Raw genomic sequence first — 18396 nt, 5'->3', positions numbered from 1 at the left:
ATTATTATTATTATTTGTTTTTAGTTATGTAGATCCCGAGGCGAAATTTCAACAAGTATAAGAAAAGAAAATTTGGATATGTGTGAATCATGGTTTATGTTGTGAGTTGTTACTGTTGGTGATAATAGTACTCCTGACAAAACATACTGTCAAGACAGTGTAAATTTAAATGTACTTGTGTACATGCGCACAACAAATCACAAATCATTAGTTTCTCATCTTTTTATTTTTTTATGTTTTCATCTTGTCATCAAATTTAATGAGCTGACACTGATTCTAAAAGGGTTGCAAGATAATTTCAAGGGTGTCAGAAATGTAAGATGCCAAAACATGAAAAAAGAAAACAAAAAAGAAATGACTGCTTCGAGCAACAGACATCTTGTAATATACAAGAAAAAAAAATTAATAATAAAATTTTGATGTTTATTTTTTAATTTTTAATCATTTTTCAACAGGTAAATTTTTTAAATTATCTGAACAATGAGAATGATTATACCTGATAAATAAAAAGACTGTTGAAGATTATGAAATTTATTTTAATTTTTTTTTTTCAACTTAGTCAAAGAAAAATGTATTTAACGATTTTATATAATTTTCAGAATTTATTGCTAGACCAAATTGTAATGTAAAAAATAAATTAATTTTTTTTTATTACTGACGGTATTGACGGTCATATGAAATTGAATTGTGTAATAAAATTCAGATATTAATTATATATATAAATATTAATCGTACAATCTACGATAAAATTTGTAAATCAAAAATATAAAAAAATTCTAAATAAAAACTAGAGTTAATAATTTATAGGATATTTGAAAATAGAATTAAAATAAATATATATATAGAGTATTGATTTATAATATGATTACAAATAAAAACAATGAAAAATTGGTTGATAAATTTTTTAAATAGACATTGATGGATAAATCATGACGTAATTTGTGACCTGAATGTCAGTTATTGCAAACCAAGATAAATTAAAACTCATAAAAACATATATTTAAAAATAGAATAAAAATATATATTTGTCATAATTGGGTTTTTTTTTAACGGTTCTATTATTGACACCGGTTATGGGAAAAATTACAGAGTTACAGTGAAAATGAGATGGTTATACAGCTACAATCGTGTGGTACTGCAGTATATAAAATAATTGAGTAAAATTTATATGAAATTGTAGAATAATGGTTGTAGAATATTGATAGTAAATTTAAAATGTAAACTTTAAAATCGTCAGTTGAATATTGAATTTGTTTTAAATATATGGATATAGAGTGATGATTCAATGGCATATTTAACGGGTGAATTCAAATGATGCAGGTAAGCCACATTTCTCCCAACTCACCCTTTGAAACCACCCCTTCATACCAGCACTGTTATCTCTACTATTCTCATCCGGTTTTGGTCGAGTAGAGGGAGCATCAAATGCAGATTTACGAGTCAACAGAATGGAAATTCATAGAGTCAAGAGTGTAAGAGAAGAAAAAAGTTGAAGAGTAAAAAAAAAAAAAAATAGAAAAATAAATAAGATGGAGAAAAGAAACTGAATTGCATCAATTGAAAAATAGCCGAGCATAAAATTTACACTTTGCGAGATAATTTATTCTCCCATGGTGGTTTCTCTATTTTATTGAAATTTAAAAAAAATGTATATTACATTAAATTTTAAAATTTCAACATTTATTTTAATGACATAAATTTTATCTTTATATAGATTTTGTAGATTACAAAAAATTAGGTCATTTTTTATTTCTTGTAATTTTAAAAATTGTAAAAATACAAAAATTTTAAATCATTTTTTTTTAAATTTTTTATTATTTTATATAATTGACGAATGATTATAATTTTTTTAAGTATTTAAGTATTTTTTAAGTTCATGTTTTTTGAAAAAAAAACACATTTTAAAATTAAATTTTCAACAAAAGATATTTTAAGCAATACAATATAAATATTTTTTTTATTGTCATCTAGGTATGTAAAAATAAAAAAGCATTGCAATAAAATAATATCAGTAATTTTTAACTGCATTCTAAAAAATAATTTATCATGACATAAACCTTGATGTGTCAAATATTAAAATAAAAAAAAATATGAATATATATTTTTATTTCTTCCTGTTTTGGTCTAATATTGCATATCAAAAATTTTATATGCAAAAAAATACAGAATATTTTTCTTATTATTATTGTAATAAGTGCAAAAGCTATATTTTTATTCAACGAATATTTTTTTAATTTTCTTTTTATAATTTAATTTGCATAATTTTCTATTCATACGAAATATGCTAAATTCAAAGTTAGATATTTATTTAGTTATTATGTTAGAATTTAACAGCCAGTTGTTAATTCATACACAAAGAAAAATTGAATTTTTTAGTAAATTTATTTTGTGGGTATATTTATTTAAACTATAAGAAAATATTTTTATTCATATTTTATTATTGAAAAAATTAATAAAAATGCAAATCTATAAAAAAAAATTTATATTTTGTCGTTTTTGATAACATGATAAGAAAAATATATAATGCGAAAATTTACGAGCTAGTTTTTTTTATTTTTTTTGCCATTATTATGAGTATTATTTATTTTTTTTTGTTTAAATATTAAATATCAAACCAAGGAAATGAAAACTATCACTAAATTGAACTAATGATATTTATTTTTAATATTAAAACTTATATATAAATTTTTTGATAATGAATAAATAAATGTTATATTTATGATCTATTTATTTTTGGGTCATTATAAAAAAATATAATAAACTATATTAATAAAAAACAATTTAATTTATTTATTTTCTAGTTCTCATATGAAAAAACCCGACAAATAATAATACGTGCGTGGTAAATTATTAATTTATCTGTTTAAATATTTATCTATTCGTTCAAAACAAAACTGTCGTTTTTTTTTTTTTTTTTTTCTTTTGTTAATTTACAGTTGAATTATCATTATCGGCGTTAACAGAAGTTTTTTTTTTAGTGCGCAATATTTGTTTACAAGGCAATAAATCTTGGAATTTTACACTTGTTATTTATTGCTAGAACGAAAATTTTAATACTATTTACATTATTGAAACACAAAAAATGACGTCAAACACTTCAAAAATTAAAGATAACAGAAAAAAAAAATTCATCATTTATTTTTATTTAGTTTAACCTGTATTTATTTAAATATATATTTTTTAATTTTAAACGTTTTATTAAAATATGATAAAACCTTTTATCAACTACGACACGTTTTAATAAAAACAAATAAATATAAAAAAAAGTTTTAAAAAAACCAGATGACTTAGTTGATAACAAATAAAAATAAATACAGCTATTTCAAAAATACATTAATACGTTCAATTTTTAAAAAGAAACTAATAATACACAACTGATAAGAAAAAAGTATATAGAAACAAGACTCGTGACCCGAGACACTATTCAGTTTATTTTTTTCGTCAGGGAAACATTTATTTTTTATATTTTTATTTGTTATATAGTGTCTAAATATTTCATCAGCCACTGTGGTTGTTAAAAGTCTATCTTTTTTTTATATTTAATAAATATATTTCTATATTTACAACTAGACATTATAACTCAAATATTAAATATTTTATAATCCATCAGATAAATTATTAAACAAATAAAATGAAAAATTTCATTGTATTATTTGTTTTATTTTTTGCTACTGGTATTTTTGGTAATCACAGATATCCTGATGTCTATCAAAAAATTATACAAAGAAGTAGCCATGTAGCTTATCAAGTGTATATTCGTGACTTTAATGAACCTGAAAAAACACCATACGGATGCAGTGGTGCTATTATTGACAGACTTCACATTTTAACTAACTCTGCATGTATCAAAAATGAAACTAAATCATATTCAATTGGTATTTACACAAATCCTCGGTTCAATTCAAATGCTTCTATTTTTGGTCCTCTATATAAAGTTGAAAAAATCATTCGATGCGAAGAAACCGATGAGGAAACTTGCTCAAATCAAATGATCATTTTAGAGGTAACATAAATATTTAATATTATTTAATAAAGCGTTTTATTTTATATAATTTAATTACTTAATTTTTTTTTTTTTTTTCCAGCTTAAAAAACCAATAAATTATTCTAAATATCAACAGCCAATTATTATGGCAGAAGTATTCACTGAAAATTTATTTAAAATTGGTGAAGTTATGAATGAAAGTAAAGTAAATTTGACAAATCAACCACCACTGTTTCATGGAATCAAATTAACTATGAATTTCGATAATTTAAATGGAATTCATAAAAAAGAATGGAATTCATCTGTAAGTTAATGAAAAATTTTTTTTAAAACAGTAATTATTAAAAATTAAATTATTAAATTTTAATAGATTTATCCTGGTAGTCCAATGGTATACAAAAATAAACTTATTGGAATTTTCAATGGAAAAATTGACAATTCATCTTCGATCGATTACGTACCAATTGTTAAATATAAAAATTGGATTAAAAAAATTATTAAACAAGGTATTAATATTTAAAAATAATGGTTTTTTTTTTTTTTTTTTTTTTTTATCTAATCAAGGTACTCAATTGAATGAAAATATTTGAAATTTCAACAGGACACAAAGTTAATAATATATCACAAGATCAATCAATTTACCAAGTTTTGGTTAGAACCAATGCCCCAGAAGAATTTGGTGCTATGGAACTATGGAATGGCGTTATTATTGACTCGACTCATATTTTAACTGAAGCATATTGTTTAACAAATGTCAAAGGAACTCAAGTTATGATTTTTTCAAATATAAATCTTCCCTATGATGAGGCAATAACAATTGATGTTTCAAAAGTAATTCCACATCCAAGTTTCGATGGTAAAACAGGCAAACACAATATTGCTATTTTAGAGGTATAATTATTAAATAAAATAGTAATAATAAAAATAAATAATATTTAAATTAACTAATAATGTTTTTTAATAGCTTAAAAAAAGGATAATTTTTTCACCAAATTTGCAACCTGCATTTTTACAATATTCTACACTGAAAAATGATGATGTTGTCTCACTAAATAAATGGATATTGAGTTTTAATGGATATCATTTTGGAAAAGCATTCCTCCTAACTAAAGAAACAAATATAACGTCAGTCAATGATGATAATACTATTGATTTAAAACTTGAAAGTGATACGGTATGTATTAACAATAATTTACAATTTACAGTAAAATAATAAAACATAATTGAAATCTCGTTATTATTCCAGTATGTTGGTCATTGGAGCATTGCTATGAAAGATGGAGAAATTGTTGGTGTCAATTGTTTGGGTATCGATAATAAAAATTATCGATGCATGAGTGTTTCCAATTACAAAGATTGGATCGTATCAACAATCAATAATTCTCAAGTTTATTGATTAAAGAAAAAGTGTCTAATTTTTAATTCTTCAATAAGAGAGAAATAAATTCTTCAATATAAAATTAATTTAAATTAAACAAACAGCTATAATAAATGCAACAAGTAATTTTGAATATAAAATTTTAAGAAATTAACATTGTTATTTAAATATTTTGATAATTAATTATTCAAAAATTTATCTATCAAGCTGTATCTTTATCTTAATTTATACAACAATATAAAATGTTAAATTTAAAAATTAATATCAAACTGTTTAATTCTTCAAAAAATAAAATAAAAAAAAATCATTCAAATCTAAGTTAAAGTTTTTGTTTAATTTTACTTGTACAAGTGAATTATCGTAATAATAAAATTCATAATTATTAAACTTGAGTACTTGTAAAATAATCTTCCAATTATTTTTTTTTTTTGACAAATTAAAAGAAATAATTTTCGCAATGAAATGAATAGTTAAATTTATTATAGTCGCATAAGGATAAAAAATAAATAAAACCATAAGATACATAGTTTATCAACAAGGGAATATGCAATTGTACTTTTTTTTCATTTTCTTTTATTTTTAAAAATATATAACTATACACCAAAAACGCAAGGGAATATGTCCCTGACGTTCGTCTATAGCGTTTACATGGAAATCTCGTTAACCCTGTTTCTATCTGAACGAGCAACGATACCAACTATGTATCTTGTAAAGTTTACTTTTGATCCACTGGGAAAAAAACAAAAAAGAAAATAAAAATGTTTTTGCTCTGCTATTATTTTTCTGATATCTTTAAAAATAATCTCAACATCTCAAGATATTTTTCTACTTCAATCTGATATTGAAATTTTTCCAAGACTTCAAAGAACCATTTGCTTATTTTTTGCTACATTAAATATATAGTACATTCTACTACAATGCATATTTTTCAAATTCCACCTGAATCTTCAAATATTAAGAAAAATATTTGAATGAAATAACGATACATTAGGCAAATTGTTAATCGAAATTTTTTTTCAATTTTATTTCCCTGATAGTGTCTGACATGCAACAAATAAAATACCAAAAAAATATATAATCAAACTCTATTGAGTTTGACAGTTGTCAAGAAATATCAATTGACAAATTATTTATTTAAAAATATTTTTAATTTGTTTTTCTTTTGTGTAAAAAAAATTTGAAAAAATCAAAATAAAAGAGGAAGATTATTTGGGTACTTGGAAAAATATTAATAATTATGTTTACATAATTGAAATTTAATTAATTTTGGTAAAAAAAGGTTAATTCAGACAGTTGAAAATTATGTAAATCTATTTGATTAAATTGGTGGTTGATATTTGCATTGCAAACGGAAACAGACTGATGAAACACAAGAGCTAATTGTAAATGCAGATTGCTGGTTTTATTTTGAAAGGTAACAAGCAGCTCAACTTATCAAGTGAGTAACGACTTAATAAATTTTCGATTAACATCAATTTTCAATTTTTATTTTTATGATTTTCATATTCTAGAATAAAAAAGGGAAATGTACAAAAAAATAACAACATGTAGGCATGTCGAAAATTAAATCAAGTTCAATCTTTAAATGACAAAAAAAAAAAAAAAAATATATAACGAAATGATGGTCAGGTGTTTTACATATTTCATAATGTTTTTATTTAATTTTTAAATTCAAATATCATACTAGCAATTTTTAAAACAACACAAACTTAAAGTTTATTATTGTCGACATAAATTTATAATACACTCAGTTTTGAAAAATTCGCTTATTCGTTGAAAGCTTTTGTTTCAAATTTTTTTTTCCATTTCACAAATGTGATAAAACGTTTTCTAGTTTACATATTTGTTTAAATAATTTTTTTTTTCATTCGTTGATTCATATTTTTCAAATTGAAAAAAAAGTGAAAAACTAATTTCAATGTGATAGATTTGTTGTTCATACGAAAGCCCACGTAAAATGGTAACGGAAATTGTAGTGAAAATAAAAATTGAGTGAGAATTCTGCGTGGTCAGTAAAACGATGCTACAATGTAAACTGCTGTGGTGGCACTCCAACAAGATGATTATTTACCAGTTTTCGAATGGTTTACCCTAGTTCTGATCGCATAAAAATCAATAACTTGGCTTATAATAAAAAAAATAGAAAAAAAAAATATCTCATCTTCGATAGAAAGCAAATAAAAAGAAAAAATTTATGTCAATTATTTTAACTGCCAAGTAATCAATAACATGAACTACTCAATTAAATATTCAACTATTTTCTAAAATTAAATATTTATATTAATTCATCATATTTAATTATTCTTTCGTTTAAAATAAGTGTACAATAAAATTCAAAACTGCTTTAAAACCCCTCAAACTTTTTTCCGAGTTATCCATTATTTTTTTTGAATATTATATTTCATTTAAATTTAAAAATAATAACAAATAAATATACTAAAATTAAAAACGTGTATTTATTTAAAACCCCGCGAAATTTCCGGGCTTGAAAACAAATATTTATACACGCGATATTATTTTACAAATCACGTGATATTTTTTAATTAAAAAAAAAATTAAATTTTTAAATATCAAGTCTCGTTTAAAATAAATGATAATATTGTAAATTTTTTTATGATTAAATTGTTATGAATATAATTAAATTATATATAAAATATATATTTGTGATTTTTTTTAATTTCATGTTTAATTCAAGACAGAATTAAAAATACACTTATCGTAAATTTGCAAAAGGTTAAAATAAAATTAACTCGTGTTACAATGAAAAAAAGGTCACGCGATAACGAATATCTCATTTAAACAGAAACATAAAAATCACTGGTTAAAATATTTTAAGCAATTACGGTTTACAAGCGTGTTTATCATGATTTAAGGTGTCTCGTAATCGGTCAAATCACATTTCATCATGACATTTTAGACGGTTTAAAAATTTTATAACATCATAAAAAATATTATGAGAATGCCGAGGTAATTACTCAATTAGTACTTTAGTTAAATATTTTTTGTGGGTAGCTCAAAACTACCATAAAAAAAAAAAGAAAAAAAAAAAGTATATGCAACTATTTAATTATCATATAAAAAATTTTTTAATACAAAATTTAATAGTTTTTTAAAAAAGTAAATAGTTTTTTAAAATATGAAAAATAAGTATAAAAAAAACAATATCTATATTTTATTTTTCTTGGAAATTGAACAATATGAAAAGAATTTTTATTAAATGTATATTTGAAAAAATTGGAGAAATAAATTTTGTTGAAATACATTGTAAAGTTGAAATCGTTGACACATCGTGTTCCCTCAATTTGAAATAGTCGTTGGGTCAACTGAATATTTCAAAACGAAAATATCAGTGAAAGAGCTTAACGAAGCCATAAATGAGAATGTCAATGATGTATTCATCTCAACAAAAAAATATTTCATGAATCAATTTTAGATATATGTATATTTTTTTTCTCCTTTTATCAACTTTCTATAATTTAATCAAATTTAAAAATTCATTATTATTTTTTTTCTTATTCGTTGTAATACAAAACTTATCATATAAAATGAGCTCTTATGAATAATGAGCGAGATATTTTATCTTTCTTCTCATACTCCTACTTGGTATAATGTATCTATCTCATATTACTATTTTTTTTTAAAGTGTAAATCTATGATGATGTAAGAAATAATAAAAAATATATATACAAATTTTAAAATAATTTGTATTTTATCTTAGTTAATAACATTTTAACAAAAAAAAAATATTCAAACTGTTGTCTATTTTTTTTAATTTAAAGCAATCAATATTAATTGGAAAAAAAAATATATTCTATCTTTAAAATTGATTAAAATATTTTTAAATAAAGCTCTAAAAAAATATAAAGATATTTTAACATTTCATTATTCATTTATCCAATTGTAATAAACTAGATTGTTATCAATGATAAATTTTTTATAAAATAGGTTTGAAATAAAATAAATAAAATAAATGTAATAAAAAAAAAATCCCAACAAAATCTATTGCTTATAAAGATAAACTCATTGGCCGTGTATCAAGATTTAAATGAAGCTCTTGGGAGTTTTTTTGTCTAGCTACAATTTGTTAAATAAAAAGTGTATTTGTTAATTTAAAATAGACATAAAATTCTTATCACTTTATCAACTGTACAAGTATTCATACCAAAAAGTATTAAAACCACAGAGCGTAAAACCAAATTTCAGGTCAAATTAGTTTGTTAAATTACAAAGTTTATCTCGAGAAAATTATTTTAAATATTTTACTAGATTAAACACATTATATAAACCAAAAAAGTAGAGTTGTTTATTTTCAAAAATAAATTAAATAAATAATTAAAATTTAAATTTAAAAATAAAAAAAATTATTTCTATAAATTCTTAAAATATATTTAGTGCATTTACGCATATATGTATTATCATCAGATGTAACAACTCAAATTTTAAAAATATTTTTTTATTTTATTGAATGTCATGTTTATAAAATAGTGGTAATGAACTAAGTCATATATCTTTTGGATATATTCCAAAATAAACAAAACTAATGTCTAAAGCTTCGACATTCGTGACAGGATTCAGTTTACAATATATACCTTGATATTTTTATTTCAAAATATATACTATACTGAAGTTGAGAAGTACTTAAGACACCAGAAATTAAGTGGCTTAAAAATAAGAAAAAAAATTAAAACAAAGTAAAAAAAAAAACATAAATCACAAATTAATTTCCTGCTTTAGAAAAAAAATAAAAAAAAGACTAAATAATAAATTTTACAATCCTTTGAATATATTTAAAATTACTAAGATTTATTTAAAAGTAGTCCTGAAAAACTGATCGATCAATTTTTTACCATAAAGGATGTGCAATAAAAAAATCAAGTGATATAAGTCAATATTTCGTCGGACAATTTTTTTTTAATACTCAATTTTAATATCTACATGAATGATAATGTATGAAAAAAAAATCCTAAAACATTGCCCATTATATTAGAGTATTCAAAATCCGTAAAGTAATATATTTTATTTTTTTAACATTTAAATTTTCATCATTAAAACTGGTCTTTGTATTACATCTGCAATTTTCAGTTGACGTAGAATTTTCATAAAGGATATCAAGTCGTAAAATATTATAACTTGAATATAAAATTCATCAGAGTGAAAGTTAAGACTAAAAAATACTGAATATAATTTATGATGCCAAGAAAATTTTTATTTTTCATGGAAAAAAATATATTTGCAGATATTGTATAAATACAATATAAAAAAAGAAAAAATTTGTCGCATTATTTTTATATTTATTTCTATAAACGATATATTAGTTTATTTTTTTTTTTAACAAGTTATTTAATTGAACAGTCGATCAATTGACAAAACCAATTCGGTTATCCTCAGGCTGTTAAATTTTTTAAACCACTATAAAGCTCTTCGATCGAAATTAGTCGAGCATCACGAATTGCCAACATTTAATTTCACCTACTTCTTTCCTCACAAAGACGAAAAATAGAAAAAACTTTAAATCACATAAAACCAAAATAAATAATAGTTAAATTTTTAAGACTTTATAAAATACTTTCCTGGTTTTTTTCTTTTTTTTTTCATATTTTGCATTGAAAAAATAAAAACATAAAAAAGTTTAATTTAAGATTATGAAATTTAAATATTTAAATTATATTTTGGCTATAAATTGCATTAAATTTATTGCCTATTAACGATAAGCTATCAATCAAATATTATCATCTAATTATAAACAACATATTGTGATTTTTTTTTTTTTTATTTTAATCGAGTTTGAGTGAAAATATTGTGAGAATTATTGATTAGCTGTAAGATTCAACTGTAACGAATTTTGGTGATAATGTATCGAGGATAAATTCAACCCCTAAAATATATCGTTCCAGATGTTTGATAACCTTGTTAAATTACTGTAATATGTTGAGGGTATAAATTACTTGGTGTTGCTGATGAGGGAAATAAGATTGACAAAAAATAATGATAAAATTTTATAGTGTTCACTTTGTTATTACTGTTCAATAATATACTATTACCTTATGATCGTTAAATTATTTACTAAAACGACTCTCATTGACTATACACTGTAATAAAATATTATTAAATTATCATTTATTTAAAGCAACTGAAACATTTGTAATCGTAAAATGTCTTTTTTAATGTTGATTTATATTCTCATTCATTTTCTTTATATGAACGAATTGTAAAGAATATTTATAATTCATTATTAAAATTGACATTTTCTGAATACAATAAAATTGCAAATTCACATTTATGTAGTTGAGAAACTTTAAATATTTCAAAGAATATTAAATTTATATTCAAAAAAAAATAAGCGACTTGAGGAAAAATTTTAGCACAGTGAATTTCATAAAATTTTGATTCAAACTAAGCGTTTTTTTTATAGGTCCCATGATGATTACTCAGTTAACTTCATCACATTAACATTTATCTTATCTCTTGACAAAAAAAAGAAAAAAACAAATGTGTACTTGTTCTATTTCTTGTATGGATTTTTTTACCTAGTTTTTTTCTTTACGATTACATAAAAACGGACACCATAGCTTTCAGGGCAATTTAGCAAAAAAAGCATTTTTCTTCTACACTTTTTTTTATGTGTACACTAATCCTGAGTATTTTTTTATTATAATTTTATTTTATTTTTCTAGTTTGTGTATTTATTTATTATTTTTATTTATATAATGGTTTAAAACTTCTCGGCAACTCTATGCAAGAGTGAGCATGTCTGCTTTTGAAACAAAGTTTTTGAGGGTATTTCAAGTTTAACAGAAATATTTTGACACCATGTTGTTCTGATAATATGAGCTTTAGACCAGAAAATAATTTTTTTATTTTTATTATCAAACTATGTTTTGAGTATTATTATTACTTTTAAATTTTTTAATTTGTTTTTGTTTGTTTTAAAATTGAAAACATACGAGATATAATATGTTCAATTGAGTAGATTATAAATTTACTCATCTGTATTAATCATCGTCTTTTGATCAGTACATACATCCATAAATTAAATCCGCAATATCTTTTCAAAGTTAACTAATTATTACTGTGCTATGATAAACTCTAGACGTTTCTATTGTCCTTTTGAATTGAAAACTTTGAACAGCAAAAGGCACTTAAACGTCTAAAGCACGATTAAAGTTTTATCAACTGGAGAATATAAATAAAATAATTTAAACAATAAAAAAAATTTTTAAATTAATTTTTCCTAGTACTCGGAAGTGGTATATGTATATTAAAATTAAATTTGTTTTTTTCTTTTTTCAAATACGTTTTAAATAATTGGGAAAAAAAAAAAAAATTTAATTAAAAAACTATTGCTAAAAAAAAACTCTAAAAAACATTTTTAAAAACCCTTATTTTAAAATAAAAAATTTACTTCAATTTTTAATTAGTTTATAAATTTTATTAAATGAAAAAAAATTTAAAACTCACCCTTTGTGCTTTTCTCTTATCAGCTCGTTGATTTTGGTGATAAATTCGACTGAAATTACTGACAATAACAGGCACAGGCAGAGCTATCACCAATACTCCGCTCAATGAACAAACACCTCCAACAACTTTACCAGCAATTGTTTCAGGAACCATGTCACCATATCTGCAATAAAAAAAAAATAATTGACATTAAACAGAAATAATTTAAAAACATACAATTTTATTTATCTAAATAGAATATTATTTTACAGAAAAATATAAAAAATAAATGTGTATTGTCACAAGGAATATAAAATTTTATACATTTTATTTCCAAAAGAGAATTGGAAAGATGAAAAAAGTAAGTGCAAAAAGTACGTGTCCAGCAAGCAGGCAAGCTCTATAATGGTCAACTGCAGGTGCCAACATTTTATGGCACGTAGACAGAAGTTGTTTGAATTTTTTTTTTATCTATATCTTTTTTATTCGCATTAACTTATTTTTTTTAACTTTTATATAATCATCTTGATTTCTGCATGACTTTTGTACTAAAATAATCAAGGTAATTTATTCAGAAATTCTATTGCCAACTTGAATTCGAAAAAAAAAAACATTGCAAATAGAATAATAATTTCTTTTCAATATGTCGTCTATTTGAGGTATAAAATTCTTTTTTTTAACATAATATTATTATTATTATGAAAGCTTTCAACAGGAGTTAATTCCATGCCAGGTAAAACAATATTTTTAAAATCGTTCAAGTTGATGATGGTGTTGGCTTGGAATTTTTTTCATTTATGAATAAAATTTATGAACTAACATTTTGTCATTACCGTTTCAACAAGAATTTAATAACTTTTTGAATAAGTGAGACATAAAAATCAACTAATAATATTCACTAATGTAAAAATAATGGAAAATATGGAACTTGAAGGATCAATTTTAAATATTCGATAATATTTTATTCCATAAATTTTAAGAAAAACTTTCCTCGATATTTGTTTTTTTTTTATTTTCTATTTAACAACGTTGAAAAGTACATAGAAGAAAAAAAACAAGAAAAATTATATTAGTGAATTTTAAAGTGGGTCACAAGTTTTCTACAATCAAAGAATTTCTTGGTGTACTTGCTCAAAGTTCATTCGGAATATTCAGTTTAAGAACAATAATTTATAAAAAGTCATTCGCATAATTTCAATAAATTTATATTATTAATTACGGTTTATACTGGTTGATGTAAGTTTTGAAAAAAAATTTAAGTTACGTAAAATTATTTAAATTGTAATTACACATTTAAAAAAAATTTTAAAAAGTTTTAATTATAAAATGAATAAAAAACATTTGTTATAACTAATGGGAGAAAATTTTTGATCCTTAAAAAATTTATCATATTCAATTTATAAAATCTAAAAGCACCAAAAATAAAAAAAGGCATAAAGATTTTTTTTTTTTTTCTCGTCAATTTATGTCATCCGGAAACTTGATGAGCCAACCAAAAAAAAAAACTCATTTAATCTTGAAAATTTAGATCGTGACGGACTTTAAATTTGAATATATTTTTCACTAAAACATTTAAAAAAAAAACTAAAATGATATACAATTTTAAAATTTAAAGATTTGAAAATGAAATTTATCGATGCATAAAATTAATAAGATTTCACACCCAGTGACCTACTCAAGTCAACAGAATATTATATATATTAAAAAAGAAAAATTCCGCAATTTGAGTAGGCAAAAAAAAAAAAGAAAAATATAAATAAAAAGAAAATATGAAAAAGTTAAAAAATTGTGGCTTTATCGGTAATAGTTGTGATAGTACGTGACTCGATTATCTATATAAATGCGACGTCTTTCACACTTGAATGCGTTTCGCAAAGTCTTGAAATTGGCAACGTGATACTTTTGAAATTTCATGATGATATCATTGATCCAATGTGCATCGACCTAAAAAAAAAAATATCAACTCAAGACACTTGCGATATTATTATGATAACCAACCAACCATTAAGAAGAAAAATAATATACTTCATTAAAAAAGAAACTATAAAAAATATACATTTAAAAAGCCATCAAACTATTTTTTACTCATTTTATTTATAAATAATTTTTGATTATGTTGCTAAATTTTTTCAAAATAACAATAATTAATTCATGAATAATTAGTAATCATGAACCGAAGGACTATTTATTAGTGTAGTCATGGTGTGATGTGTAGTTATGTAGTATTTAGACTTTTTTGAAGCATATTTTTTCTTGTTTTTTATTTATTTATTTAACAACGAATGCAAAGCTAGAAAATTATAAAAATTAGGAATGTATAAAGCAAAACTCCCTGAATATTATCTATGAATTTTCAACCGAAACGTTTGGTTGTTGAATAAATAAATACAGAAGGTCAATCTCTCATATAGTACAGCTGACAGAACGAACGTATATATTTTTTTTTCAGATATGTTTATTTCATCACAAATGCCCTTACATGTATATTCAAATTAAAATTACATATATAAAGTGCAGAATATTCGATGTTTTAATTAGTGTACATTATAAATTCCCGAGAGTAATGTTCGTATGCTAAAGCTCATGAAGCTCTAGAACAACTCAGCAGTATGAAATACTGTATATATGAGAAAATAATTGAAGTTTTATGTATATCCACATATATGCATTTGAAGCAAAGAGAATATGTCGTGTCTGTAATTCGATAAAAGGTACTTGACGAAATGTCGGAATACGTGAAATTAATTTCTACTGTGATTGATCTCAATCGAACACAAAATATCCCTCAGTCACAACACATGTGCACGCCTGAAAATTTTACTGGTCGTTTCCGAAACACCATCAATTATCTCTAAAAATAAATCATCATTGAAAAAAAGTGATATTCTTATTGACTTATAAAAATGATATAACATTTTTTTTTTTTACATTTGGTTAATTTTTATAATTATTCAGTAGAAATTTATTTAAATTATTAAAAAAAAGAAATTAATAATTTTTTTTTCTTTCTTTCAATTAATTTTTACAAAGCTAAAAAAAAATTATATATACTGGTAATGAAATGAATAACATGCGTACAAGTAAAAATAGAAAAAAAAAATTTTTTAAATTAAAAATTAATTATAAAAATTCATCGTTTATACGTGGAATAAAATTTCATGTCCGTTTCACGTGTTTCTCGATTATTAATTATTCTATCATGCTCGTTAGCCGACAGATTGAAAGCACACTTTTTGTACTTTATTTTACTGCTTGTTGAAAAATTAAAAAAGAAAAAAAACATGTAACAAGTAATTACCTTTTTAAGGTTAAAATAAAAATCTAATAAAAGACGATAAATGAAAGGAAAATGAAAAATAATAAAATTCAATGATATGTGATTAATGAAATTTTAAATTTTTTGTAAAGTTAAAAATGAAATTATTTACGACAAGTGTTTGTAAATAAATAATAATAAACCAGAAGAGAGAAAAATCATTTTAATAATTTGAGTTAATAATATATTATTGCAAGAGTGCCAGATAGATGAATGGATGAATGATCAAGATGACGATGATGAAGATGAAGAGGATACAAAATATTTCATATAAAACAGTGATTCTTTTGTTCAATGCAATATATATTCAATATTTATACCGGAAATATAAAACACCGTGACCACCAGCAACCTTACTATTTGCAAGGACAACTTACGACCTTATGATTCTCGTAAATAAATTTTTAAATTATTTCAAATTATTTTATAATTGAATATTTATTTATTAAAAAAAAAAAACATAAATAATAAAATTGTTTTAAACAGTGATTATTATTTTATTAGGTAATTTAAAATAATTTTTTTTGTTTCACATTTTTAATGGAATAATAAATGCAATTAAAGATAAAAGATTAAAAATTTTAAAACATAATTGTTGAATATAGAAATAAAAAAATTATAGGTTTATATTTTAATTTATAATTTTAATTTTTTTTTTTTCTTCTTCGGGGCCCATTAAATGACGTGTCTATTTTTTTAATGATAAAGCTTAATTTATGAAGAAAAAAAAACGAAAAAAATTAGAAAATAAATATTAACGCCTCAAGCAAAAGAGGTCGAGGCTTTAGATAATTAATAACATATATAAAATGGTTTTTTTTTTTTTTTATTTTTTCTGAAGTCAATAGCCTTGTTTTTTTCTAATCTTTTTTTTTTTTTTTTTTTTTTCAAATATTTAAATTATATTTAGAGACGCTTCGAACAATACCTCCACTTTTGACAACTGATAAGGAAATAGTATATATAGACAACTCCCGACGAAATAAAATATTCTGTTATTTTTTTTTTCGATTCAACTACAAATGCTGGGAAGTCCATCAAACATATTCAAACATTGAATATTAAAAACGTAATTATTATTAATTTTACTCATTTATTAATTTTTTATTTTCACCAAATTTTATTTCATCTGTTTTTTTTTTTTTTTTTAATTTGTAACTTTACAAGTAAAATATGTAAAAAAAAATATGAAACGAAATTTAATTTGTCGAAACTGAATTTAATTTAGAATAACACATTTTTTAAACTCATAAATAAATAAAAAATTTATATAAATTTTTAGTTGTGTCTAAATATTGAAGCAAATAAAATGGGAGTCATTAAAGGATTTTTGCTTCTTTTAATTGTCGCAGTTAGTACTGCTGGTACGTATTAAAATATTTATAAAACTTAAATATTGTATTTATAATTAATTGACAAATAAATTTTTCATAAATTTATTTCTGCAACAGTTGGACATATTTCGAATAACAACGATCAATTTAATCGAAAAAATAAGACCGAATCGTATAATGAAAATCCTTATCAAGTCTATATTCATCAATTTAACGATTCTTCATTAACATCAAGTGGATGCAGTGGTGTTATTATTGACTCATTATATATTTTAACTCATTCATCATGTATAAAATCTCCAATTGAATCAAACAATTTAGTCGTCCTCACAAATCCTGTTCTTTTATTTTTCGATGAAAATAAAAATCATGAAATTATCGATGGAACAAGTGAACACAATGTCACCGAAATAATTCCGTATAAATCAAAAGAAAATGAGTCAAAACAATTAACCATTTTGAAGGTAAAATTAAAATAATTCAAATTACAATAACATTTATTTAATATCAAGTAAATTTTCTTCTTAATCCAGCTTCAAGCACCAATCAAATATCCAGCATATAAAAAACCAATATTATCATCAACAGTATTTAATGATTCGTCATTTACAACTGGTGAATTTATAAATATAGATGATAAAAAAACATCAACTTTATCAAAACTATTTAAAAAAATTCGTTTGACATTGAATTGTGATTCAGAAAAATGTGATTATGATCAAGAAAAAAATAAAAAAAATGATAATAATCATAAATCAAAAGTATGCAGTAAAATAATATTTTTTTTTTGATTTTTCTCAATTATAATAAGTAAAAAAAATAAATTTTTTTATTATAGATTTTGCCTGGTAGCCCAATGATACACCAAAATCGTGTTACTGGTATTTTCAACAAAAAAACTGTAAATTCATCTGTGATTGATTATGTAAAAATTGACAGTAATATA

The 18396-nt window shown here is 22.3% G+C and overlaps 1 protein-coding gene and 1 long non-coding RNA gene across 6 annotated transcripts in view; one reads left to right on the top strand and one right to left on the bottom strand.

Annotated features, from left to right (window-relative positions):
• The window catches only part of LOC122857836 (potassium voltage-gated channel protein Shal), a 62436-nt gene that overhangs the window by 23112 nt on the left and 20928 nt on the right, over positions 1–18396 (bottom strand). For all 5 annotated transcript variants that reach the window (XM_044160257.1, XM_044160260.1, XM_044160259.1 and 2 more), the window contains exon 2: positions 12822–12984. In XM_044160257.1, the coding sequence (XP_044016192.1) occupies positions 12822–12984 (163 nt within the window). The remainder of the gene's footprint in view (positions 1–12821; positions 12985–18396) is intronic.
• Positions 17092–18031, top strand: LOC122857837. The gene is made up of 4 exons (XR_006374264.1): positions 17092–17185; positions 17399–17480; positions 17568–17914; positions 17984–18031. It is a non-coding gene; the product is annotated as an uncharacterized LOC122857837 (long non-coding RNA).

Source organism: Aphidius gifuensis, linkage group LG5 (assembly GCF_014905175.1).
Source record: "Aphidius gifuensis isolate YNYX2018 linkage group LG5, ASM1490517v1, whole genome shotgun sequence".
Lineage (NCBI taxonomy): Eukaryota > Metazoa > Arthropoda > Insecta > Hymenoptera > Braconidae > Aphidius > Aphidius gifuensis.
Note: the sequence above shows the minus strand (reverse complement) of the source record. Positions and strands in the feature narration are given on the sequence as shown.